At 42.3% G+C, this 25,973-nt stretch overlaps 1 protein-coding gene across 4 annotated transcripts in view; it reads left to right on the forward strand.

Moving 5' to 3' along the window:
- Positions 1-25,973, forward strand: part of LOC120380873 (ubiquinol-cytochrome-c reductase complex assembly factor 1) — a 91,644-nt gene that overhangs the window by 23,153 nt on the left and 42,518 nt on the right. For all 4 annotated transcript variants that reach the window (XM_039498759.1, XM_039498758.1, XM_039498761.1 and 1 more), the window contains exon 6: positions 16,885-16,942. In XM_039498759.1, coding sequence (XP_039354693.1) covers positions 16,885-16,942 — 58 coding nt within the window. The remainder of the gene's footprint in view (positions 1-16,884; positions 16,943-25,973) is intronic.

Here is a 25,973-nt window from a genome sequence, read left to right on the forward strand (position 1 = left end):
TCTACAGCTTCTTAGGCTCCAGTTGCAATTTCTGTCAGTTTTCACACACAATCATTAACTACTTCTTTAACTTTGAGGACCTATTTATCACATAATTTGTTGTGGTTTGGGTTTTAATTCTGTAAGAGAACTGACTCAGGAAAGTGAGAGATAAAAATAATGCAAAACTAAGTGTGCAACAGCCCCTGTTCTCCTATTCCCTTAAACAGAAATTCCTCCTTATTTAAGGAGGCAGACCAATGGACTTTTGAAGTGCTAGCCCTAAACTATTGGCTAAGAAGGTATTGTGTAAGTATTGTATAAAAGAGGAATAAGAACAGACCTGTTGATTAAAGATGGAAGCACCTTGAAGTATGCCTCACGAACACCGTCAGTCAAGCAGCTCATGAAGAGACATTGTATGAGCGAAGTTGAAGGACTTGAACACACATCCCAGTGACACAAATTATGTTTGAGACATGGAATGGGAGTAGAGCAACAGGGATAGCTGTTGATGAACAACGTGGGCACAGGGACAGCGTGGAGGAGAAGCATGAGGCAAGACCACTGACCCACGTCAGGAGATCCCAAATGATTCAAATAGTGGGTTGTACAGAGATGAGTCATAGGTATGCTGCATGTAAGAATGGTTAGGTGCTTGGAGAGGACCTGGCCACGGTAGCTTAATTGGCTAGAGCCTTTTGGTTTGAGACCCTACAGAAACAATGTTCTTTGAAACTGCAAACTGAAGAGGTCTCTTGACACACTAAGTAAAATGTTTTAAAAGTACATTATTTAAAAGTACATTGATACTTTAAATTTTTCAGCAGTTGAACATTGGTTTTTCAGATACCTTGGAGAATCTGGACACTGACAGCTTCAAAGGGCCAAATGGATTGGGCCTGATCTGATCTTATCCAGACCCAAACAAGATGCTCAAAACGATATCGAAAGAGAAGGGAATGTTTATTCAATAGGCATGTACTAGCTAACTTTGTGGAAGAAATATGGTATCGAGCCCGTGTGAGCCTGTAATCCTAAAATCATTATGCAAGCAATTGTACAAGTTGATGTCAGGGAATCATCAAGCACTGTCTGAAAGACAAGCAATTTAAGCACTGCCCAGGGGATGTTGTAGAACCCCCAGCTAGAGAAGTCATGACTATAATTCACATCATCTACAGTACAGTTCACATAAAGTCAAAGAGAACAGTAGTAGTAATCTTACGTAGACATATGTCAGTGTTTCTTCAGCCGTGTCCAGATGTTTCTCTACATATATATCTCAACTTCTCAAAAAATGGTATTGAAAATTAATCCATACAAGGGTCCCCAAAACTAGTTTTTAAATTAAAAAAACAACAACCTGCATTTGACGATTTTTGACGAATACCCTATTATAAAACATGCTAACACATTTTTAATTTACAAATAGTATAGTTTATGCTGTGAAACTTTTTCATTAATCCTTTGTTAAAAACAATTGCTTGAGCAAAAGAATGGCACTATATAACAAGTTTTGCAATTTTCTCAGATCCTTTAAATTATAATGCACATATTTGTGTATGAAATTCTGCTATTTGTTTAAAGAAAAAGTTACTGAAAATTCTCTAACTGGATTAAAACTAAAGGATGCCTCTGTTTTACAAAACGATGCATTAACTGTGTTCTTAATGTCAAGTTTAGATCCAATATGAAAACATGCTACTATAGCTTTTTTTCTAATTAAAGTTCTTTTGTTGCAGGGGGTAAGGAGGGGCAGATTTATTCAGATATGCCATGGCTCTCCTTTACTGCAGTTTCACAATTGTTTAGCAGACAGAAAGAATGGCAGTCATACAGGCATTGCCTCCCTACAATTTACAAATGATAAACCTGTGCAAACTGTCCTTTTTATTTCACTAGCCTGCTACAAAATATCCTGAACACATGGATTTTGATATCTTTAAAAGTGTATACAGTAATTCCTCACGTAACGTTGTAGTTATGTTTCTGAAAAATGCGACTTTAAGTGAATGGTGTTAAGCGAATCCAATTTCCCCATAAGAATTAATGTAAATGAGGGGGTTAGGTTCCAGGGAAATTTTTTTCACCAGACAAAAGATTGTGTATCTATCTAATATATACACACACACACGGAGCATAAGTTTTAAACAAACAATTTAATACTGGTACACAGTGATGATGATTGTGAAGCTTGGTTGAGGTGGAGGAGTCAGAGGGTGGGATATTTCCCTTACTGCTAAATGATGAGGGATAGCTCAGTGGTTTGCGCATTGACCTGCTAAACCCAGGGTTGTGAGCTCAATCCTTGAGGGGGCCATTTAGGGAACTGCGGTAAAAATCTGTCTGGGGATTGGTCCTGCATTGAGCAGGGGGTTGGACTAGATAACCTCCTGAGGTCCCTTCCAGCCCTGATATTCTATTATTTCTATGAACTAGCAATTGGCTGAGTCCTCAAGGGTTAACTCTCTCTCTACACAAGGCAGCAGGAACGGAGGGAGATATGTGCATTTCCAGTAAGTACACTGCCTTGTTAATTAGATCAGCTTGCTGAGATGCAGCTGCTGCAAGTCCTGGTCTGTCCCCCCTGCTCTATGGAAGATGGGGTAGGTGGGGTGCAGGGGGAGGGGGACACCCTGACATTAGCTCCCCCCTTCCTTCCCGTGCCGCGCAACCCCCCCCCCCCGCACAGCAAGCAGGAGTCTCAGGGAGCAGCTCCAAGGCAGAGGACAGGAGCAGCACATGGCAGTGGGGGGAGGGACACAGCTGCTGATAGGGGGCTGCTGGTCCACCCTGGTTCCAAGCCCCCACCAGCTAGCTGCAACGGGCAGCTCTTTCTGCAAGCAGTAGACAAAGCAGGTGGCTGGAGGGAGCATTACACAACTTTAAACGAGCATGTTCCCTAATTGATCAGCAACGGAACCATTAACTGGGACAACTTTAAGTGAGGAGTTACTGTATGTGATGACTACAAAACCATTACCACACCTGAAGAAGAGCTCTGTGTAGCTCAAAAGCTTGTCTCTCTCACCAACAGAAGTTGGTCCAGTAAAAGATATTACCTCACCCACCTTGTCTTTCTAAGCAGTTTTGTACATTTAATCCTAATGCTCCCCATTAATTTTTTTTAAATGTCCATCACACCAAAAGTGTACACATCCAAAAATGAGAGTGGGGGGGGAGGGGTGGAACATAAACCAAGACAGGGGCTTGGAAACTTGTCAAAATTATATGGTGATGAAAATTATAAAAGTCTCCACTTCTAATATTAAACATAAGGACGTTTCAGAAAATAATTGTTGCCCCTTTGACGTGAGCAGTTAGCCAAAAATCAGGGCCTTACAGAGTTGATTCCATTAGGATGAGAAATCAGTGTTATGAGTCAGGTGTATTTTGGGTGTAATCTTGTTTACAAAAAAAATACACGCTGTCCCCGTTTGCCTGATCACAATAGAGATTTAGTAAGCAGTTTCCTTGCCCAGAATTCTGCAAGTCTGCCACTGTAATGAACTCTGGGTCCACAAAGCTCTGTCTCTGCTTCCTCTCAGGGTTACACTCACCATTCCTCCTGGCTTTCTATCTCTCTCCAGCATGCACACGCTGCAACCAATCCCCTAGGCACTGTGTTTGCAGCCACAGAAGGGCATTTATCTGTCTGGGTCAGCTCACGCTTGATTATGCAGTTTAGGGATTTGGTGGTAGTGTCTGCAGCTGTGTTTATGACATAAAGGGACTTGAACGCTCCTTTTATTGAACCCGAAGAAGTGCTTGGCATATCCACTGGCTTTAATGAGGTCTGTTGTTGTATCTAAGACCTTCTCTTCCACCCCCCCTCATGGCAGCACAACAAGTTCTCATTTTTCATTGTACCTGACTGATAGCACTCAGCCTACAGTAACCACACCCAGACTTTACAGCATCCCACAGAGCTTTGTTTTTCCTTCCTCTTGTGAACTGCATGTATGTTTGGTTTCTTTGGCTGAAAAGGAACTGACAGTTGGAGGCTGTGCAATTCTAATGATCCCTCTTCACGTGATGCTCACTCCTGAGAGGTGTAATGCTTTGACTTACTAGTTGGCTTCTGAATCTCTTGTCTTAAGCTCCAGGAGAAATTGTCTATAACCTTTACCTTGAAAATAAAATTTAGTTATTTGAAAACTGTTATATCGGACTGTTGAGCATCTTGGTGAGGTAGGAAAGGTAGCAGGGTGTTGCTCTGTGAGTTGAAATTCAGCTGAATTTTTTAGCCATCTATAAGGCTCCTAGTTCATGGTATAACCCTTAACCAAACACTTGACCGGTAGGTGGCAAGATTCCTTTCTGTTGCGGACAGCTTTGCTTGAAAAAGGACAATAAGTTTAGCTGCGTTGAAATCTTAGCCCATGGCATTCTTGCAAGCTGCAAATTGGGAGATCTGATTTTTCCAAAGTTCTAGGTATCTTTCAGTTTTTGCATGATGTTGTTTTTTTGGGTAAGTTTGTCACATTTAACAGCTTGAAATTCCACTATCTTGCCCTTCCTTTATAACTTTTTAGTTAGCCCTGCAAGTTGGTAGCCTTAGCCTCACATGAGGTTATGGGAGATAGCAAATGGTCAGCTTGTACATGTGGAGAGTAAAATAGTTTTTTAATAAAGTTACCCCTTGTGCAAGGGTCAGCAGTGGAAAATAGTACCAGGAATCTGAAAAGGTGTCTGCTTCATGTAGCTTGTCATGCAAAGCAAAGGAAGCTAATTGCACATTTTATCATCATTTATTGGAGGGTAGATTTATTTTCCACTGTTGTTTTTTTTTAAGAAACTTTTTCTGATTAAAAGAAAAACACATTTAGCACTCTTTCCAAAGTTTTTTGGTTACACCCAACATAAATATTCCAGTTTCATGTGTTTTAATTGTTGCTAGATGGCAGATCCTGCTAGTACTATATTTGATACTATGAAGTAAAATTTACACAGAACCTTAATATTGCATAATTGAGTACAATGTATGCGAGTTGGCATTGCTGTGAGACCTGCCAATTTAAAAAATGTGTATAGTAGATGTTGATTAACATGAAGTTGCATATCAGCCAGATCTTACAGAGTTTTCCAAATGCAATAGTGGCTCACCCATGTCGTCTTTTTTATGTCATCTTCAACAGTTTCTTTTCTTTGATACTAGTTCTCCAAGGTACGCAAATTTTTCCACTTGTTCTAGTTCTTTGTCTCCAACTTTGATCTTTACTTCTTGTCTTCCACTTGCCATAGTTTTTTGGCTTCTCTTCTCCATGCTCTCTTTGGATTTGGTAAGCCCTGGAAAGCTAAAGACATTTTGATAAAAACAAAAATCAGTATACAGAGACAGTTGTCTTATCAATACTGCTATACATGTTGAGATGTTGGAGTATGAGGAAGGCCAGTGGATTTAAGATATTGACTGCAGAAATGAACTGGCTGAGGGGAATACTGAGAGTTTAAAGATTGCAGAAAATAAAAAACGAAGTGATAAGAAAATGGCTAGGGCAAGAAATAACGCTGTTCCAGAAAATTAAAGGAAGCTGACGGCGATGGTTTGGACAAGAATGGACCTGGAAAAGATCCCATACATGCCACTACGTATCAGTGTGCAAGGAACTAGAAATAGAGGAAGGCTGAGGATGCGATGAATAGGCACAGTGAAGAATGACATAGCATAAAAAGGTTTAAAGGTAAATGAAGTGGTGAAGTTGGTACGAGACAGAAAGTGGTGGAAAGACTTCATTTGGCCCCATTGTTGCTGAGCTGATGGATGGACATCAAGAAGCACATCAACCAGAATGCAGTTAGCCCAGCTTTTGCCCTTGCCCACCAACAACAAAAGAAGCAAACCTAATGAACAGTGAGCAGCTGCGAACCTAGTGAGCCATGAACAGAAGGGAAGCAAACAGAAGGAGTTTGCCTGGGAGTTCACCTAGGGAGAGAGCCCACAGAGTTTTTTGCCTTTCAGGCTTCTGGGAACAGTAAATACATCCTCTGAAAAGGCTCTTGATACAGTACAAGGAAGAAAATATGGATTGTGATGGATCAGCTGTTGTGACTTGCACAGGATGTGTCATGTTTGTCTTTCTCCTGGAGGGCAGAAGCGACTTCGTCTGCACAAAATGCAAGCTGGTCTTCATACTGGAAGAAAAGATCAAAGCACTGGAGGCCCAAGTATTGACCCTGCGTTGCATCAGAGAAAATGAAGATTTCCCGAATAGAAGTCAGGATTTGTGTAGCTTGATCTGTGGATTATATATTAATTATATTGATTACTTAAAGAATTCCCAGTTATTACTCTGAGGTTTGATTGATTCTCGTCCCAAGATCAGGCCCAGTATTATCAAAATTACTGTTCCTTTGGGAACCCTGATATGCACAGTTGCAACACTCACACTTTAGAAACCTTTCTGTATTTGTAATAGTTTATTAATAATTTAGCAAAGTCACAAACACTCTAACCCAGCAAGGTGGAGATAACACAGAATATACATCTGGACCTCTATATACTTACTCCATCCCTTTCAGAACAACCTGAAATGTTAGCCATTATCATTTTCATTACCATCCCCTTCCTCGTCATCACCAGTAGCCATCATCCTGGCACCTGCCAAGGGCTACATCTCTCTCTCCTGCTCAGAGGCTGGGATACAACTCTTATAATATGTTATGCTGATGCCACTATGCCTAATGCCTATTCAGTGGAGGTTTCTCCTCTCTTTCTTATTTGTATTTCCTCACCTTACTAATGTTGGGGTGCCCTTCTCCTATAGTACAGCGGTTCTCAGACTTCATTGCACCGTGACCCTCTTCTGACAAGAAAAATGACTATGTGACCCCAGGAGCGGGGACCAAAGCCTGAGTTTGCCCAAGCCCCACTGCCCCAAGTGGTGGGGAGCCAAAGACAAAGTCCAAGTCCTACCGCCCGGGCACGGGGGCCAAAGCTGAAGCTCGAGGGCTTCAGCCCTGGACTTGGGGGCCTGAGCCCCGCTGCCCTGGGCTGAAGCCCTTGGGCTTTGGCTTCAGCCCCAGGAGGTGGGGTTCAGGCTTTGGTCCTGAGCGGCAGGGCTCAGGTTACAGGCCCCCCTGCCCAGGCTTCAGCCCCAGGCCCCAGCATGTCTAACGTCAGCCCTGGTGACCCCATTAAAACAGGGTCACAACCCACTTTGGGGTCACAACCCATAGTTTGAGAACTGCTGGATTATATATTATCAACTTATTACCAAATACATCAGTTTGTTGCCATGGCTTTCTTGTGGTCAGACATCTGCATAGGTTCCTATCTTAAAATATCCAAAAGCTGGTGTTAGCTCATATTCCTGTGGTTGCCTGGTGTCAGTACGTACAAACTTCCTCCTTAAACACACTATTCCCAGGTCTCTCAAAACTTAGTTGGGCCATTGATCTGTGCCAGAGTTTATAGGCCTCGAGCTTTATGCTAACTGCTAAAGCCAATGTCTTACAGGAGACAGGCCTGCTAAATAAAATAAATGCTAAAGCTAGGTCTGTGGGCCACATTCTGGTATTGTGGGCATAGCATGCTGAAGAATCGGAGAGGGAAGTGCAATGGGGGCTGAAAACAGGGAAGAAAACTGGTAGCGTGTGACCTCCTGAAGAAGGAGGAGGAGAACCAGTGTGCCCCCAACACTGATAGAGGTAAGCAACTGCTTTCAGGCTCTCTGTACAGGTAATACTGTTGATAATGCCTTGGAAAAGTCATCGGAGGAAGGGGTCAGAAGGGATGGGAGTTTCACGACCACCACTTCCAAGAGGAGTAGCAGAGTGGCGGTGGTCGGGGACTGAGTATCTATCTGCTGCCCAGACTGAGACTCCCTAAAAGAGTGCTGCTTATCTGGAGCAAGAATTCAGGATGTGACAGAGAATCTGCCAAGATTCATCAAGTCCTCTGAAGTTCTCCTAAGGTGCATTGGATTTCCATCTTAGCCAGTATATTCATCTATCAGTATTTTTTCCTAAACCAAATAAATCTCAGCATGAGACCTCCTTTCATATGTTAGATGTACGTCGGACTTTGGCCTTTTACCTGAATAGGACCAAGCAATTTTGGAAATCACCTAAACTGTTTGTCTCCATCGCAGAAAGATCTAGGGGGTACACGATTTCTTCACAGAGACTGTTAAGATGGATCTCTGGATATATTACTGATTGCTATAATGCAGCTGGTGCTTTGCCTCCCCAGAGGATAACAGCACACTCTACTAGATTGCAGGCAGCTTCCACAGCATTAGTCAAAAACATTCCAGTATTTGAGATATGCATAGCTGCTACATGGGCCTCAGCGCATACCATTTCTAAATGCTATGCCTTCGTCCATGCTACCAGATCTGATGCCGCACTTGGTAATGCAGTACTGTCTTCAGTCTTGGGCTTGATTCTGAAACTCCCTCCTCCCTGTGAGGATACTGCTTGGGAGTCATCTGAAGTGGAGCACCCATAGGGGCACTACTTGAAGAAGAAGAAAGGGTTACTTGCTTTGTTCAGTAACTGTGGTTCTTCGAGATGTGTGTCCATGTGGGTGCTCCACTACCTGCCCTCCATCTCCTCTGCTTTGGACTGTGCTTTGTTGGACATTTGGATAGAGAAGGAACTGAGGGTGGTTCACCCATGCAGCCCTGTATACCCTCAGAGCATGCCATGAGGTTGCACAGAGATCATGCATGGGCCAAACGGACACTGCTAATGAAAAATTTCCGATCAAGGTACATGCACACCTGAAGTGGAGCATCTATAGGGAGACATCTCGAAGAACAACTGTTACTGCACAAGGTGAGTAGCCCTTTCTTCTGTTTGTTGAGAGAAACTGGCCATACTGGTGTGTGGCAGTTTTTGTTATGATTGTGGTTTTAATCATGTGGAGAACTTGATCCTGCTCACATTTGTCAATGGCAAAACTCCAGCTCGCTTAAATAGTACAGGATCAGTCTCCTAGAGACCTTAGATAAGCATCTCATGTCTTTCTATGTACTTAAATCAAACCAAATAAAGAATAGTCTAGTTAAAGGGCAATTTACAACAGGTTATTTGAGCCATCCTTTAGGAAATGCAAATCCACCCCTAGGGAAGACAATAAAAAGAAACATAAACAATGGCAGATAGTTTGTAAAGTGAGAGTTAAAAGTAGGGAGCTAAGAGGGATGTTGAAGAGCAAATAGAGGAGAGACATAAAAACATAACAAGAAATTCTTTAAGTATATGAGAAGCAGGAAGTCTGTGAGTATTGATGGGTACGCTGGACCACTAGTGGGTAAAGGGGGCAACTAAGGAGGACAAGGACATTGCAGAGAAGCTAAACGATTTCTTTGCATAAGTCTTCTCCCACAACTGATACTAGAGAGATACCAACCTGGACCTACTCTTCAAGTAAAAATTAGAGGACACTTTCAGAGATTGAAGTGTTAGGAACCTGTGCTAGAACAAATTGATAAATTTTCAGAACAGCAATCACTAGGACCAGATAGACTAACAGACGTTTTGGAGCATAGATGCTCCAAAACGTCTGTTAGTCTTTAAGGTGCCACAGGACTCTTTGCTGCTTTTACAGATCCAGACTAACCCGGCTGCCCCTCTGATACTAGGACCAGATGGTATTCACCCCAGAGTTCTGTGGGAATCAAGTGCTTGAGCTGCCTCAAGATTGAGCTGCAGTGCATTTGGCTGTACGTAAACATGTTTGTTATTGTATTTGTTTTTCTGTAGCACTTGGTCCTGGCCCATGACTGAGACTATCTTGTGCTAGGCATGTGCAAACACATAGATACAGAAAGACAAGAGGAGCACAAGGAAACTGTGACGTTGTGCAGTCTATATGGGTTTATAAAAATATGGTAATAAGTGAATATAATGTAACTGGAATATGCTTCATGCAAAAGGTCTCTTGTAAGGTATCATTACAAAGCTTATAATCTACTGCGTCTGATCATTCTATTTGTATAAATGTACCACTCTTGTATCTGGGACTAGAAATATGAAATATAACTCTGATGGCCTATTGTAATTATGCAAAGTGTGGGTCATTAATGATGGTTTGGAATCTTAATGGCTCCCATCAACCGGGACAATTGACTGGGGCTCTGTTTGCAAGCAAGCCTTCCTGTGAGTCAGGCTGGGAGGAATGAAGGCTTGGGGTCTTACAGTGACATGTGATCATGTCACATGAACTGGAATCAGAGGTGAAAGTAAGCCGGTCCGGTCCACTGTACTTACTTACTCGGGGCTCCCCCCAGTGACAGGAGCTCCGGGCCCTTTAAATCCCGGCCCCAGCGTGGCAAAACTTGGGGTTCCCCCCCGTCCCGGGGGGCTCCCAGCCACCTCTTCAGCTGGGAGCCCTTGATTGATTTAAAGGCCCTGGGTCTCCCAGCCACAGCTGGTGAACCAGGGCCTTTAAATCTTAAGAGGCCACGCCTCTTGCAGATGAGGCCACACACCCCCCCTCAGGACTCCAGCAGTACCGGTAAGTCCTGTAAGTTACTTTCACCCCTGACTGGAATCCATCTTTAATCTGGTGCTTTTCCAGTGTGTGTGTGTGTGTGTGTTTGTGTGTGTGTGTGTGGGGGGGGAACCCAGAGAGAGACAAAGGATTCCCGCCTTATGCAAAAGATATATAAAGGGGTGGAACAGAACAAAGAGGGAAGAGGAACCATCATGAAGAATCCCCTAGCTACCACCTGAGCTGGAACAAGAGCTGTACCAGGGGAAAGAATTGTGCCCAGGCCTGGAAGGTGTCCAGTCTGAGGAAAAAAATTACTGAAGCATCTCTGAGGGTGAGATTATCTGTATTCAGTTTAATTAGACATAGATTTGCGCATTTTATTTTATTTTGCTTGGTGACTTTGTTCTGACTGTTACTGCTTGGAACCACTTAAATCCTACTTTCTGTATTTAATAAAATCACTTTTTAGTGTATGTATTAATACCTGGGGGAGGAAACAACTGTGCATATCTCTCTATCCATGTTATAGATGGCGAACAATTTATGAGTTTTATACAGGGTAAAACAGATTTATTTGGGTTTAGACCCCATTGGGAGTTGGGCATCTAAGTGCTAAAGACAAGCACACGTCTGTGAGCTGTTTTCAGGTTAACCTGCAGCTTTGGGGCAAGTAATTCAGACCCTGGGTCTTTGTTGGAACAGATGGGAGTGTCTGGCTCAGCAAGACAGGGTGCTGGAGTCCTGAGCTGGCAGGGAAAATGGGAGCAGAGGTAGTCTTGGCACATCAAGTGGCAGCTCCCAAGGAGGTTTCTGTGACCCAACCCGTCACAGAAACCATGAGACAACATTGGTCAGTATAATGGGCAGCTTCTCAGCCTACCAGCTTCCTATCTGTTAGGTTTTTTTAAGCAACATGGCAGAGGAGAGTTTTAAGGAGGACAGTGAGGTAGTTTTTACATGTTTACAGCGAACTCCTCTGATGTGTGAGGGGCAACATGGAAGACAGCATGAAAATGCTAGTTTGAAAATTTAACAAGTCATTGGGAGCTGACGACTTGCTATCAGGAGTAGATGTTTGATTGTGTCCAGTTTACCAAGCAGTGGGTGATCCTGGGAGTTGCAGACCCATAAGCCTACTTCAGCATCAACTAAAATTGGTTAAAAGTAGAATTATCAGATTTCTTTAGACAGGAATGGACAAACCAGCAACAGCATCTGTAAAGGAAAACTGCCTCTCTAATCAATTAGAATTCTTTAAGTACATCAGCAAAGTAATGGATAATGGAGAAACAGATGTTGTAATTGACTTAGAATTTTAAAAAAATTGGCCAAGTCCTCAGATGGCACAAAATATTTAGGTTAGTCAAGATTTGAGAAACCTGTGGGGAACTTCTGAGGGACATAGCCAAGGTAGGAAAATGGACAGCATGCAGGAAAATGAAATTCAGTGTTAAGTGCCAAGTTCGTGCACATCGGAAGGACTAATTTAAATTGATCATACACATTGTTGGTTTCTGAATTAACTGTAGACACTCATGATAAAAGTAAAGGTATCCTTGTGAACAGTTCAATTTAAAACGTTTGTGCAATGCGCAGCAGTGATTTAAAAAAAAAAGTAATACTGAAAATATTATCATTCCATTATATAAATCGATGATAATGCCTCACCTGGAATATTATGTTCTGTTCTAGTTATATATATTAAAAAAAAGAGCAGAAATAGAAGGGGTCCAAATATAGGTAGTGAACATTATTAGACACATGGAGAGACTTCCATATGAAGAGAGATTGAAAAGATTGGGACTCTTTACCTTCTGGGGATGAAAAGAGAGGAAATGGTATAAGTATGAAAAAAATGAACAGTATAGTGAAGTTAATTAGGGCTCTTCTAGTTTCCCTCAACTAGCAGGTCATCCATTTTGGATCTGCTTTTGACCAACAGGGATGAACTAGTTGTGACTGTAAAGTGGTCGGGAACTTGGGAGGAAGTGATCATGATCTAATAGAATTCAAGATCCTATGGAAAGGAGGGCATGAGAACAGCAAAAGAAGGACACTGGACTTCAGGAAGGTGGATTTCAACTGAGTCAGAGAAATAGTAGGCAAGGTCCCATGGAAAAACCAATTAAGAAAAAAAGGAGTCAAAGGGGGCTGGCAGTTCTTAAAAGATGTAATACTAGAGACTCAACATCAAGCTAGTCCGATACAGAGGAAAGATAAGAGCCAGTGTGGCTGCACAAGTAGCTTTTTAGCTATCTAAAACCCCAAAGGGATGCATACGGGAAATGGAAGGAGGGGTATGTCACCAAGGAAGTATACCTGGGAATAGTGCAAGCGTGTAGGGCCAAAATCAGGAAAGCCATGGCAAAGAATGAGTTACTGCTGGCAAGGAATGCTAGAGACAACAGGAGGGGATTCTTCAAATTTGTTCAGACAAAAAAAAGAAAGATCAAAGACAGTGTGGGTCCACTGGTTAACGGAGAAGGTGAGCTGGTAACAGAAGATGATAGAAAGGTGGAGCTGCTCAATGCCTACTTTGTTTCAGTCTTCTCACAAAAAATAACGTGATCGGATGACTAGCCAAATTACTATAGACAATAAAAGGGAAAGGATGCAGATCGGGATAAGTAAAGAACACATTGGAGATCTTCTGACCAGTTTGAATGAATTCAGATCAGCAAGGCCTGATGCTATTCACCTGAGGGCACTGAAGGAATTAGCTGAAGAAATCTTGGAGCCAGTGGCAATAATATGTACAAACTCATGGATGACAGGAGAGGTCCTGGAGGATTGAAGAAGGGCAAATATAGAGCCCCGTCTATAAAATGGGGGGAAAGAGGAGCCGGGGAATTATAGACAAGTCAACCTGACCTCAATACCTGGGAAGCTAATAGAGCAATGTGTAAAACATTCAATTTGCCAATACCTGGAGGATGAAGGGGCAATTACTAGCAGCCAGCTTGGATTTACCAAGAACAAATCATTTCAAACCAGCTTGATTTTCCTTTTAGACAGGGCAACTGATTTGGTGGATTGGAGGAATGCTGTGGACATAATATACCTGGACTTCAGCAAGGCTTTTGACATAGTCCCACATGGTATTCTGATAAGTAAGCTGGAGAAATGCGGGGTTGTAATTAAGTGGACACACAATTGGTTAAACAACCGCAAACAAAGAGTAGCTATTAATAGAATGATGGATTTGGAGGGAGGTCTCAAGTTGAGTTCCACAGGGATCTCTTCTGGGTCCGGTGTTGTTTAACATCTTTATTAATAACTTGGACATAGGAATAGAGAGCATACTGATCAAGTTTGCAGATGACACAAAGCTGGGGAGGTTGCCAACACTTTGGAGGATAGAGCTAAAATTCAGAGGGATCTTGATAAATTCAGTGAAGACAAATATTAAGGTGCTACACTTAGGGAAGAAAAACCAAATGTACAAATACAGAATGGGGGAAAACTGGCTTGGCAGCAGTGCTACTGAAAAAGATCTGGGAGTTGTGGCTCACAACCTCAAAGTGATGCGATGCTGTTGCAAAAAAAGCAAATGCAGTTTCAGCTTGCATTAACAGAGGCATAGCATGCAAGTCACGGGAGGTGATAGTACCGCTCTGCTTAGTTCTGGTTTGACCTCAGATGAAGCACTGTGTCCGGTTTTGGTCACTAATGTATAGAAAGGATGAAGAGAAACCAGAAAGAATCCAGAAACGAGTGACAAAGATGATCAAAGGGATGGAATGCAAGCCAGCTGGGCAAAGGCTGAAGGAACTGGATATGTTTAGTTTGGAAGCGAGAAGATTAAAGGGGGATATGATAGCAGTCTTCAGATACCTGAAAGGCTGCCATAAAAAAGGTGGAGAAAAGTTCTATTTTGCTAGAGAGGGCAAGACAAGAGGCAATGGGTTTAAACTACAGCATAGTAGATTTAGATTGAATCTCAGGAAAAACTTCCTAACTGTAAGAATAGTGGGACAATGGAACAGATGCCTCGGGAAGTTGTGGAAGCTTCTTCACTGGAGGTTTTCCAAGGAGGCTGGATAGCCATCTATCTTGGATGGTTTAGACACAACAAATCCTGCATCGTAACAGGGGTTAGACTAGATGACCCTTGCAATCCCTTCTAACCCTATGATTCTATCATACAAGAACAAAAGGTCAAAAAAAATTGAAGGCAACAAATTTAAAACGGTAAAACAACGGTAAAATAAAATGTATATATAATTTGTGGCATTCATTGCCACGAGGTATCACTGAAGCCAAAAGGTTTGTAGGAGTCAAAAGAGGATTAGACATTTTCTGTCTCTCTCATTCTCTCTTTCATCCTGAAGCATCTTTGCAGAGATGGGGAGCAGTACAGTGTCGCTACTCATTCCTGTCCATGGCTTGTTCCTCTATTAAGCCCAGCCTGGTTATGTCTTTGCACATGATGTTCTGCCATCTAGATGGTAGTTGACCTCTAGGTGGGACTGACCTTGGTTGTGCTTGCATTATTTTGTTTGGCATCCTGTCATCTGTTTGTCATCTGCAGCGTCCCCACCATTGTAATCTTTTTGATTTGTAACCAATCTTATACCCTGATTTCACAACCTACTCTCCTTCTAACTTCTTCATTGGTCTTAAATTCATTCCATTTTACACCTGCCATCTTTTGAAGAACTCTCTGCCTTCAGCCTTGTGATGGCTGCTTCCAGACCATAGAACAGTGGTTCTTAACCTTTACTGCAGCCTGCACCCCTTTGGTTCTCAAAATATGTTCTCACCCCCCTTATCAAAAATCAAAATATGTTCTTGCACCCCTTAAACCTAGATATTTTTTGTTTGTATATTACAGTAATCGTTAAAAAATGTATAATGTTAATAAATACGTAGGTTTGATGAAACGAAGTAGTTGTACTTACTTGCCTGTGCTTAATTTGTGTTTTTGATGATTTATCTTCTGAAAAAATCTGGCATGTCTCACACCCCCAGGGGGTGCATGCTACCCCAGGTTAAGAACCACTGCCATAGAGTATTACTGTTAGATATTTATACAGATAATGAAAACATACTCAGTTACATTAGATACAATGAAAATAAATTGCAGCCTTGGGGAATCTGTCTATCAAGGATATAAAAATAGTCCCAGTAAACAAGTTGTTGAGTTAGTTTTGTAACATATGTGGCATATACAGAATACATTACACGGTTTTATTGGCACTCATTTGGGATTTGCTGATACTGAAAACTCATATTGATAAAATCTTTATACTACACCATTCTATATTCTCTGCATAATAGATGGTATGCAGAGGTGAACAAAAATATATGAAAGATTGCATTTTACAGGGAAAGCAAAATACATATTTTCCAGCTTGGCCAAATTAACGCAGCAGAAAGAACCTTTACATTTTGAAATTCCTTAATTGAATGCTTGGTTCCACAACCTGAATGTTGCATTAACATTAGCTTTTTGCACTTAATATAGAAAGGCGCCTAGTGTATCAGCAAGTCGGGTTCTTAATTTGCATGTGATTAGTCGCTGTGCTTCTAGAACTCCCAGCTGTTTGTTTACTTTAATTTTCCCAGTTTATAGACTGTCTGTTAGGATCTCTGGGCATATGAACAATGAAGGATTTAAAATATCCAAATAGTAAATAATCAAATTGACATGATGTCAGAGATGACACTCAAAGGACTTCCATAGCCTAATGAACCCCTTCTTTCCCACCCCTCCAGAAAAATTCGAGAGTGAAATTCTCCCTTGTGCAGAGACCCATATGAGGTCTGTGCATCTTTGACTTACATGGTGCATAGGCTTTGTATGGCCTGCTTTATAGAGTTGAACTTTGTCTTGGGTAAACAGAAGAGCCTGTCAGTGTGCTCTGAATGTCAACATACTCTACCTCTGTCAGACCAAGGGAGGAAGTCTGTTCCAGAACATGAGGGGCCTTGACATATGCAGACATGCAAAAGAAGGAACTGGTAGCAAGTCTGTCCTAACTGATCTCAACAATCAGGTTAAAGCATGAAGAGTGAGACAGTTTCTGAATTAGCAGGTGTGAGGTCTGAGCACTGAGATCAGATAAAGAGGTATGGGATGAATAGAGGTCTTCTCTGTGCTAATAGAGTTAGACCTGGAAAGAGAGATGGGTCTTCCTTATTATTATTTGTTTTTAACATTTACAATGTGGTAGCACCTAGAGGCCAGCCAGTCAAGGTGCTGTCCAAACGTACAGTAAATGACAATTCCTTCCCCCTAAAAAGTGAGTAAAATTTGTTTTCGGAGCTCTCTGTGGAGTAAAACACAAACTTTTGAAGTAGATCTAGGCAGGATCTTCTAATATATGTTTAGTGTATGAAACAACAAGTTAAAGTACAAAAATATATTTAAGGTAAGAATGTTTCTTTAAAATGTAAAAATCAATGGAAAACATCTTGCAATTTTTCTGTGTTTAGTTTTGTTTTGTTTCTCCTAGGGTGCCATATGCCTGATACATTGAACTCTTGGTTTCTAATAGCCCAACTTCATGTCTGGTAAGTGAAAGTTATAATAATAAGTTGTTTATTTTCATCATGCAGACTGAAGCAATCCTGTCAGGTCAAAAAGCAGTTCCATGGTTAGCTTCGGTGTTTTAGCACATTTTTATTAAAGGTCAAAAAGACCCAAAGAGAAACTAATATTTGTAGTATTCTCGAAAATCCTCAGTAGCAGAAAGAGCATTGCCATGAGCTTATCAAAAAGCCTTACTCAGGCTGGATGGAAAACTCTCATTTAGCTGTTTTAGGAAAAGTTTACATTTACGTAAAGTGGTTTAAATTGTGAGAATTTGTGGCGATTTTAATTGCTGGCTGTCAGAAACCTTTAACAAATTATAGCACTGACATTTACACTTGCACCTCTAAAATGGCCCTGCAAGTTCAGTAAATGCCAGATTGGGTGCATGTAAAAATATTTAACGCCATAAGCAATATTTTTTTCTTCATTTGTGAAATAAGTAGCCAAAAAAAATCTAATTTTCATCTAACATAACACATTCGAAAAGGTCAGAGGGACGTAGCAGGGACACACAAGGGAATACAGTATTTTCCAGACTGCCAGTTCTCTTAGGAGCCTAACGTCTGAAGAATTAAGTTTACTACTGTAACCTATAGGATCTATCCACAGGCCAAAAGAAATTTCTGGGAAGAAATAGTCACTTGGCCCAGCAACCCTGTCCCCCTCATTTTTCTGCATCTCTTATTTCCCGTCTTTCCCCTTTAATTTCCAGACTCTGAAATGTATTGAGAGTCTTTGCATCTTACTTCCTTGGCAGCTTATTCCACTTAAAAAACTGTTAACATAACATTTGAAACCTGTATTGGATATATATGAATATGTTGTGTGATTATTTAATGAAAGGCCCTATTGTATTGTATCTTTTTGGTCACAGAGTTGGGAGTAATGTGGGCACCTAAATAATAATTTCCTGACTATTTGGGTTTAAATTTTCAACCTAAAACTATGTTTGGACTCTGTTACCTTGCTTTTTAAATATGTGTGAATCAGACTGAGAAACAACTTTGATCTTAAAACAAAGAAACCCTAAAAACATTTAATGGAAATATTAAAAATAACCTCTGTTTGCCCTTCCCTTAATTTCCCTTCCATTACCTCACTGAAAGATTCATTCCCCCCAACAACATAAGCAGAACCTCTGGCAATTATCTCTGTGGGTAGCCAAAGTGCTGGAAAGAGTTTATCTTCAAAGGTAAGGCTGCTACTGCTCCAAATAGTCTGTTGTTACTTGCAGCTAATCATAGGCACGTGGCCTCCCAGATCTTCACCCAGTCACGTGCTTCTCCTTTCCACTTCCAGTCCAGATTCTGCTGTACCCTAAGATGTTTGAGGTTCTTTCTGAAGATACATTGGCAGTTTCTTATATTCTTCTGTTTTAGAGGAAGGGGAGTTCATGGTGCTTTAATGTGTGTCTTGCATTGTCCATCAGCTTTCTTTAATATTTCTTTCCATTGCACCTTCATTAGATTTAATTCCTTAAAATCTGTTTTCCTTATATCTAATGGTCTTATTCTGCTGCACATTCTCGTCCTCGGTCCATTCCTATCCCCTAATTATATACAACTCTAAACAAAGTTTTTTCTCTTTCAAGTACTTTAGGAAAATTATGTATCCTGCTTAGCAGTGATTTGGGCAAACAGTGCATATTTAGCTACTTTAATCTTTCCTCCTAATTAATTGCCTTCAGCCCTCTGTTAATTTTGGTTGCTGGTTTCAGATTTCTTTCCAGTCCTTTGACATTTTTCTGTTATTGGAGTTCCCACAACTGAAGACAATATTCCAAGGAGGGGGACTAGCTATTTATGCTAAGGGACTATGCTGGCACAAGACCAAATGGGTATAAACTGGCCATTTGTTCTGGGATAAAGGTCTGATTACACCCAAAGTCTGAGGGCCAGTGTCTTTTGACCCTCTTCAACTGAGATTGTGAGTTTCCTCAGGCTTTTTCTTCAGGTCTTGTTCTCTCTGGTCCAGACCTGCCCAAAGTTACACTCCTTGTAGTGACAGTCGCGGAATCAGTGCCCGTGTTGTCCACAGGAGTTGTCATGTCTGTCCTTCATCTTCCAGCAGCTGTGTTACCTTCTTTCTGAGTAGCAGTGAGCCCCTGCTCCTATGTAGGTGTGGGACAAGGACACTTAAGGGCAGAAGCCTATTGTCATAGGGAAATCTGACCCATGGACCTTGAGGTGTATTCCTGTGTGAGGTATGTTCCTCGGATAGCAGTCTGCATTTTCTACCACCACTTTTGAGTCCTTGGCTTATTTCCGTCTCTAACATATTGGGAGCCATCATTCACTTCATAGTAGGCCCCTGAATGGCTTGAGTGACCAGATAGTCCTCCATGAGATATGTGGCCTCAGCTAGGGTTACTGGCCATTATCTGCAAACCCAGTTTAGACCAGCAGTCGGAAGAATCTGTATGAACTGTTATAGGACTATGAGTTCAGCTACCTGGGGTCAATATAAAATCCCAGGCAAAAGCTTCAGTGAAATAGATTTTAAGTTCTAAATCATAGAATCATAGAATCATAGAATTCAAGATCAGAAGGGACCATTATGATCATCTAGTCTGACCTCCTGCAAGATGCAGGCCACATAAGCCGATCCACCCACTCCTTAGCAAGTGAACCCTGCCCCATGCTTCGGAGGAAGGCGAAAAACCTCCAGGGCCATAGCCAATCTTCCCTGGAGGAAAATTCCTTCCCGACCCCAAATATGGCGGTCAGCTGAACCCCGAGCATGCGGGCAAGACTCTCCAGCCAAACCCTCTGGAAAAGGTTATATCATACCAGGCACATAATTGACCTATTGACTAAGCCCGTTATCCTATCATACCATCCCCTCCATAAACTTATCTAGCTTAATCTTAAAGTCATGGAGTTCCTTCGCCCCCACTGTTTCCCTCGGTAGACTGTTCCAGTATTGCACTCCCCTGATGGTTAGAAACCTTCGTCTAATTTCAAGCCTGAATTTCCTGACTGACAGTTTATATCCGTTCGTCCTCGTGTCCACATTAGCACTGAGCTGAAATAATTCTTCTCCTTCCCTGGTATTTATCCCTCTGATATATTTAAAGAGTGTAATCATATCTCCTCTCATCCTTCTTTTGGTTAAGGAAAACAAACCGAGCTCCTCAAGTCTCCTTTCATACGAAAGGCCTTCCATTCCTCGGATCATTCTAGTGGCCCTTCTTTGTACCTGTTCTAGTTTGAATTCATCCTTCTTAAACATGGGAGACCAAAACTGCACACAATACTCCAAATGAGGTCTCACCAGCGCCTTATATAACGGGACTAGCACCTCCTTATCCCTACTAGAAATACCTCGCCTAATGCAACCCAAGACCGCATTAGCCTTTTTAACGGCCACATCACATTGCCTACTCATAGTCATCTTGCGATCAACCAGGACTCCTAGGTCCTTCTCCTCCTCCGTTACTTCCAACTGGTGCGTCCCCAGCTTATAACTAAAGTTCTTGTTAGACATCCCTAAATGCATAACCTTACACTTCTCACTATTGAATTTCATCCTGTTACTAATACTCCAGTTTACAAGGTCATCTAAATCTCCCTGGAGAATATCCCGATCCTCTTCCGAATTGGCAATACCCCCCAACTTGGTGTCATCCGCAAACTTTATCAGCCCACTCCTACTCTTGGTTCCCAGCTCAGCAATAAATAGATTGAATAAAATCGGACCCAAAACCGAGCCTTGAGGAACTCCACTGGTAACCCCCCTCCCACCGGACAGTTCCCCCTTCAATACTACCCTCTGCAGTCTCCCCTTTAACCAGCTCCTTATCCACCTCTGGATTTTCACTTCGATCCCCATCTTTTCCAATTTAACCAGTAATTCTTCATGCGGTACCGTATCAAACGCCTTACTGAAATCCAGATATATGAGATCCACCGCATTTCCCTTGTCTAAAAAATCTGTTACTCTCTCAAAGAAGGAGATCAAGTTGGTTTGGCACGATCTACCTTTCGTAAATCCATGCTGTAATCTATCCCAGTTGCCATCGGCCTCATGCTCCGGAACCACTCTCTCTTTTAAGATTTTTTCCATGACTTTGCATACTACAGATGTTAGACTAACAGGCCTATAATTCCCCTAAATACTATGATATCTATTAATTTAAAGCATTGTATTTATTAAAATAAAAACACAATATCCTTCATAGAATCTCAGGGTTGGAAGGGACCTCAGGAGGTCATCTAGTCCAACCCCCTGCTCAAAGCAGGACCAAACCCAACTAAATCATCCCAGCCAGGGCTTTGTCAACCCTGACCTTAAAAACCTCCAAGGAAGGAGATTCCACTACCTCCCTAGGTAACCCATTCCAGTTCTTCACTACCCTACTAGTGAAAAAGTTTTTCCTAATGTCCAACCTAAACCTCCCCCTCTGCAACTTGAGACCATTACTCCTTGTTCTGTCATCTTCTACCACTGAGAACAGTCTAGATCCATCCTCTTTGGAACCCCCTTTCAGGTAGTTGAAAGCAGCTATCAAGTCCCCCCTCATTCTTCTCTTCTGCAGACTAAACAATCCCAGTTCCCTCAGCCTCTCCTCATAAGTCATGTGCTCCAGTCCCCTAATCATTTTTGTTGCCCTCCGCTGGACTCTCTCCAATTTATCCACATCCTTCTTGTAGTGTGGGGCCCAAAACTGGACACAGTACTCCAAATGAGGCCTCACCAGTGCTGAATAGAGGGGAATGATCACATCCCTCGATCTGCTGGAAATGCCCCTACTTATACAACCCAAAATGCCATTAGCCTTCTTGGCAACAAGGGCACACTGTTGACTCATATTCAGCTTTTCGTCCACCGTAATCCCTAGGTCCTTTTCTGCAGAACTGCTGCCCAGCCATTCGGTCCCTAGTCTGTAGCAGTGCATGGGATTCTTCCGTCCTAAATGCAGGACTCTGCACTTGTCCTTGTTGAACCTCATCATATTTCTTTTGGCCCAATCCTCTAATTTGTCTAGGTCCCTCTGTATCCTATCCCTACCCTCCAGCGTATCAACCACTCCTCCCAGTTTAGTGTCATCTGCAAACTTGCTAAGGGTGCAGTCCACACCATCCTCCAGATCGTTAATGAAGATATTGAATAAAACTGGCCCCAGCACCGACCCTTGGGGCACTCCACTTGATACCGGCTGCCAACTAGACATGGAACCATTGATCACTACCCGTTGAGCCCGACCATCTAGCCAGTTTTCTATCCACCATACCGTCCATTCATCCAGCCCATACTTCTTTAACTTGCTGGCAAGAATACTGTGTGAGACTGTATCGAAAGCTTTGCTAAAGTCCAGAAATAGCACATCCACTGCTTTCCCCTCATCCACAGAGCCGGTTATCTCATCATAGAAGGCAGTTAGGTTAGTCAGGCATGACTTGCCCTTGGTGAATCCATGCTGACTGTTCCTGATCACTTTCCCCTCCTTTAAGTGGTTCAGAATTGATTCCTTGAGGACCTGTTCCATGATTTTTCCAGGGACTGAGGTGAGACTGACTGGCCTGTAGTTCCCTGGATCTTCCTTCTTCCCTTTTTTAAAGATGGGCACTACATTAGCTTTTTTCCAGTCATCCGGGACCTCCCCCGATCGCCATGATTTTTCAAAGATAACGGCCAATGGCTCTGCAATCTCATCGGCCAACTCCTTTAGCACCCTTGGATGCAGCGCATCCGGCCCCATGGACTTGTGCTCGTCCAGCTTTCCTAAATAGTCCTGAACTACTTCTTTCTCCACAGAGAGCTGGTCACCTCCTCCCCATACCTTGCTGCAAAGTGCAGCTGTCTGGGAGCTGACCTCCTCTGTGAAGACAGGGGCAAAAAAACATTGAGTACACTAGCTTTCTCCACATCCTCTGTCACTAGGTTCCCTCCCTCATTCAGCAAGGGGCCCACACTTTCCTTGACTTTCTTCCTGTTGCTAACATATCTAAAGAAACCCTTCTTGTTACTCCTAACATCTCCGGCTAGCTGCAACTCCAAGTGTGATTTGGCCTTCCTAATTTCACTCCTGCATGCCTGAGCAATACTTTTATACTCCTCCCTGGTTATTTGTCCACTCTTCCACTTCTTGTAAGCTGTTTTTTTGTGTTTAAGACGAGCAAGGATTTCACTGTTAAGCCAAGCTGGTCGCCTGCCATATTTACTTTTCTTCCTACACATCGGGATGGTTTGTTCCTGCAACCTCAATAAGGTTTCTTTAAAATACAGCCAGCTTTCCTCAACTCCTTTCCCCGTCATGTTATTCTCCCAGGGGACCTTGCCCATCAGTTCCCTGAGGGAGTCGAAGTCTGCTTTTCTGAAGTCCAGGGTCTCTGTTCTACTGCTCTCCTTTTTTCCTTGTGTCAGGATCCTGAACTCGACCATCTCATGGTCACTGCCTCCCAGGTTCCCATCCACTATTGCTTTTGAAAGTCAAGGAATTCAGAGTTAAAGTTATAAAACCAACATTTTGAAAGTGAGAAAACCTTTGGCTTAGAAAGCTTGGGAATACTCAGTTACAATTTAACAATAGCTTTAACTCTGCCACTTCACTCTGACTTATTTTCACTGTACTCATGGGAAAACCCCACAAGTTGTTACACAAACTGAAGTCTGTCTTGTTTTATATGGATTGCAATAGGATTTTTTGTTGTATGATGAAGTAATAGGCTAGAGGGTGGCTCACATCTCAGGCTCATTGGATGAGTAAGATGTTGATTGCTCTGGCTGGGACAGGGTAACTTGGAAAAAGATGGTTTCTAGCCTGTGTCTGAAGCATTTGATCTTAGACCACTGTGGGAGGATGAAAGAAAGGGTACTCATCAACTGTTATTCTTTGAGAGTCTGTACTCACCCTACCTGGCCACCTTCCACAGCCCTCCAGCACAGAGACACCAAAGTGAGAGCTGCACTGACTGTTGAGAAGTGAGTGTTGACTGCACTGCGGAAGCTTGCAACACCAGATTGCAACTGGTTAGTTGAGAATCAATTTGGAGACAGGAAATCCACCGTGGAGGCAGTTGTCATGCAAGTGTGCAGGACCATTAATCGCCTCCTGCGACATAGGACTGTGACTCTGGACAATGGGAAGGATATAGTGGATGGTTTTGCAGCAGTGGGGTTCCCGAACTGGGGTGGGGTGATGGATGGCATGCATATCCCTATTTTAGCACCAAACTGCCTTGGCATAGAGGACATCAACAGAAAGGTTTACTTTTCTATGGTAATGCTGGCGGATCACCGGGGACATCAGTGTGGGCTGGTCAGGAAAGTTGCATGGTGTATGCATCTGTAAGAACACAGAACTATTCAGAAAGCTGCAAGAAGGGACTTTCTTTCCCAACTGGCGGATTACCACTGGGAATGTTGCAATGCCAATAGTGATTGTGGGAGACCCAGCCTTCCCCTTGCTCCCATAGCTCATGAAGCCATACACTGGCCACCTTGGCAGCACCAAGGAGTGCTTCAACTATCAGCTCAGCAGGTGAAGAATGACAGTTGAATGTGCCTTTAGTTGTTTGAAGGGTTGCTGGCATTGTTTGCTAACAAGATTGGACATCGGTGAGAAAAAAAAATCTACATGTAGCTGTCTGCTGTGTCCTGCATAATATCTGTGATACAAAGGGGGAAAAGTTACTGCCAGGGTGGAAGTGGAGTGTCTGTCTGCTGGTTTTGAACAGCCAAATCCCGGGGCTATAAGAAGAGCTCAGTCATTAAAAGACCATGTTAATAGTGAGTAGTGTGTGTTGCTGTAGTGTGCTCTACCTGGCCTTGCTCTTTTGCAGCGTGGTATGAATCTTGTAGTCATTGCTGTGTACGTAGGAATATAACATTGTCAATGTACCTATTAATATTGTCTGTGATTGATGCTACGGGTTCTATGACAAAATGAAGTAACAGTAAATTGGTGGGTGTCAGACCTGCTCAGCACCAGACAGCTTATGTTGTGAACTAATAAAGATGAATTTTGTTCCAAAAAATAGAATTTTATTCTGTAAGATGAACCAGGTAATTAAAAAAAACATTTAAAACTTAATAAATTAAGGGAACAGAACTTATGAAAGGGAAAGAACACTCCATTTCAGATACAAAACTTCAAAAATTCATGGGCCTTTAAAGGGGAGGGGGGCTTCCTGTCTACCAGACCCCTCGGCAGCAGAGTTCAAAACGGTGACCAGAGCAGTCAATGTGGGGCATTGTGGGAGAGCTCCTGAAGGCCAATAAAAGTAGATGTAAGTAACACAGTGTCTACACTATCACTGCATTGGTCTAACTACATAGACTGTGGCTCTACACCACTCGGGAAGATGGTGTTAGTATGTCAGTATAGCAGGGCACTTACGTCGGCAGAGCCAAATGTAAGTGAAGACACATCTACGGCTAGGTTGATGCAAGCTACCTTGCATTGACCTAGCCATGTAGTGTAGACCAGGCCTTGGTGTATTTGTCAGATAAGTCCTTAAACTGAAGCTTTGGTGGTCAGATGTGAAATGATGTTACTTAACTTGAAACTATTAGTTTAACTGCTGATTAATGGTGTGAAATTTAATTTGTATCAAGTACTTTAATCGTGATTAGTCAGGTATAAACTCAAAGTTACTGTCTTTTAATAAGATTAAAGAGTGGCTAGCTGTATTTCACTCGCTGGAAATGTAAAGATTTTAAATGTATTTTTGTGTTGGAATTGCATGGTGGTTCTAATCCAGTTTATTATTTGGCTGTAATAAAAGTCTCGCAGTACAATTATTTCTTCATTGTATTCATCTAATTTTTTTTGTCAGGCAATATGATTTTGCCTAGTTTCCTCACTACTAACTTCAGGATATTGCATTGGAAACAATCTGGGTCATTTGGTGGGACATCCACCTGTAGGACACTTACTGATTTAAAAAGGGCACCCCTGCTTGTGCTTATGAAGACAGAATTTGTCCCTTAGATTTGATTTCAATGTACATAGAGCATAAAGGATCCAATCTGACTCTAACTGGTTAAAAATGCAAGTATTTTAAC

This window comes from Mauremys reevesii, linkage group 13 (genome assembly GCF_016161935.1).
Source record: "Mauremys reevesii isolate NIE-2019 linkage group 13, ASM1616193v1, whole genome shotgun sequence".
NCBI lineage: Eukaryota > Metazoa > Chordata > Testudines > Geoemydidae > Mauremys > Mauremys reevesii.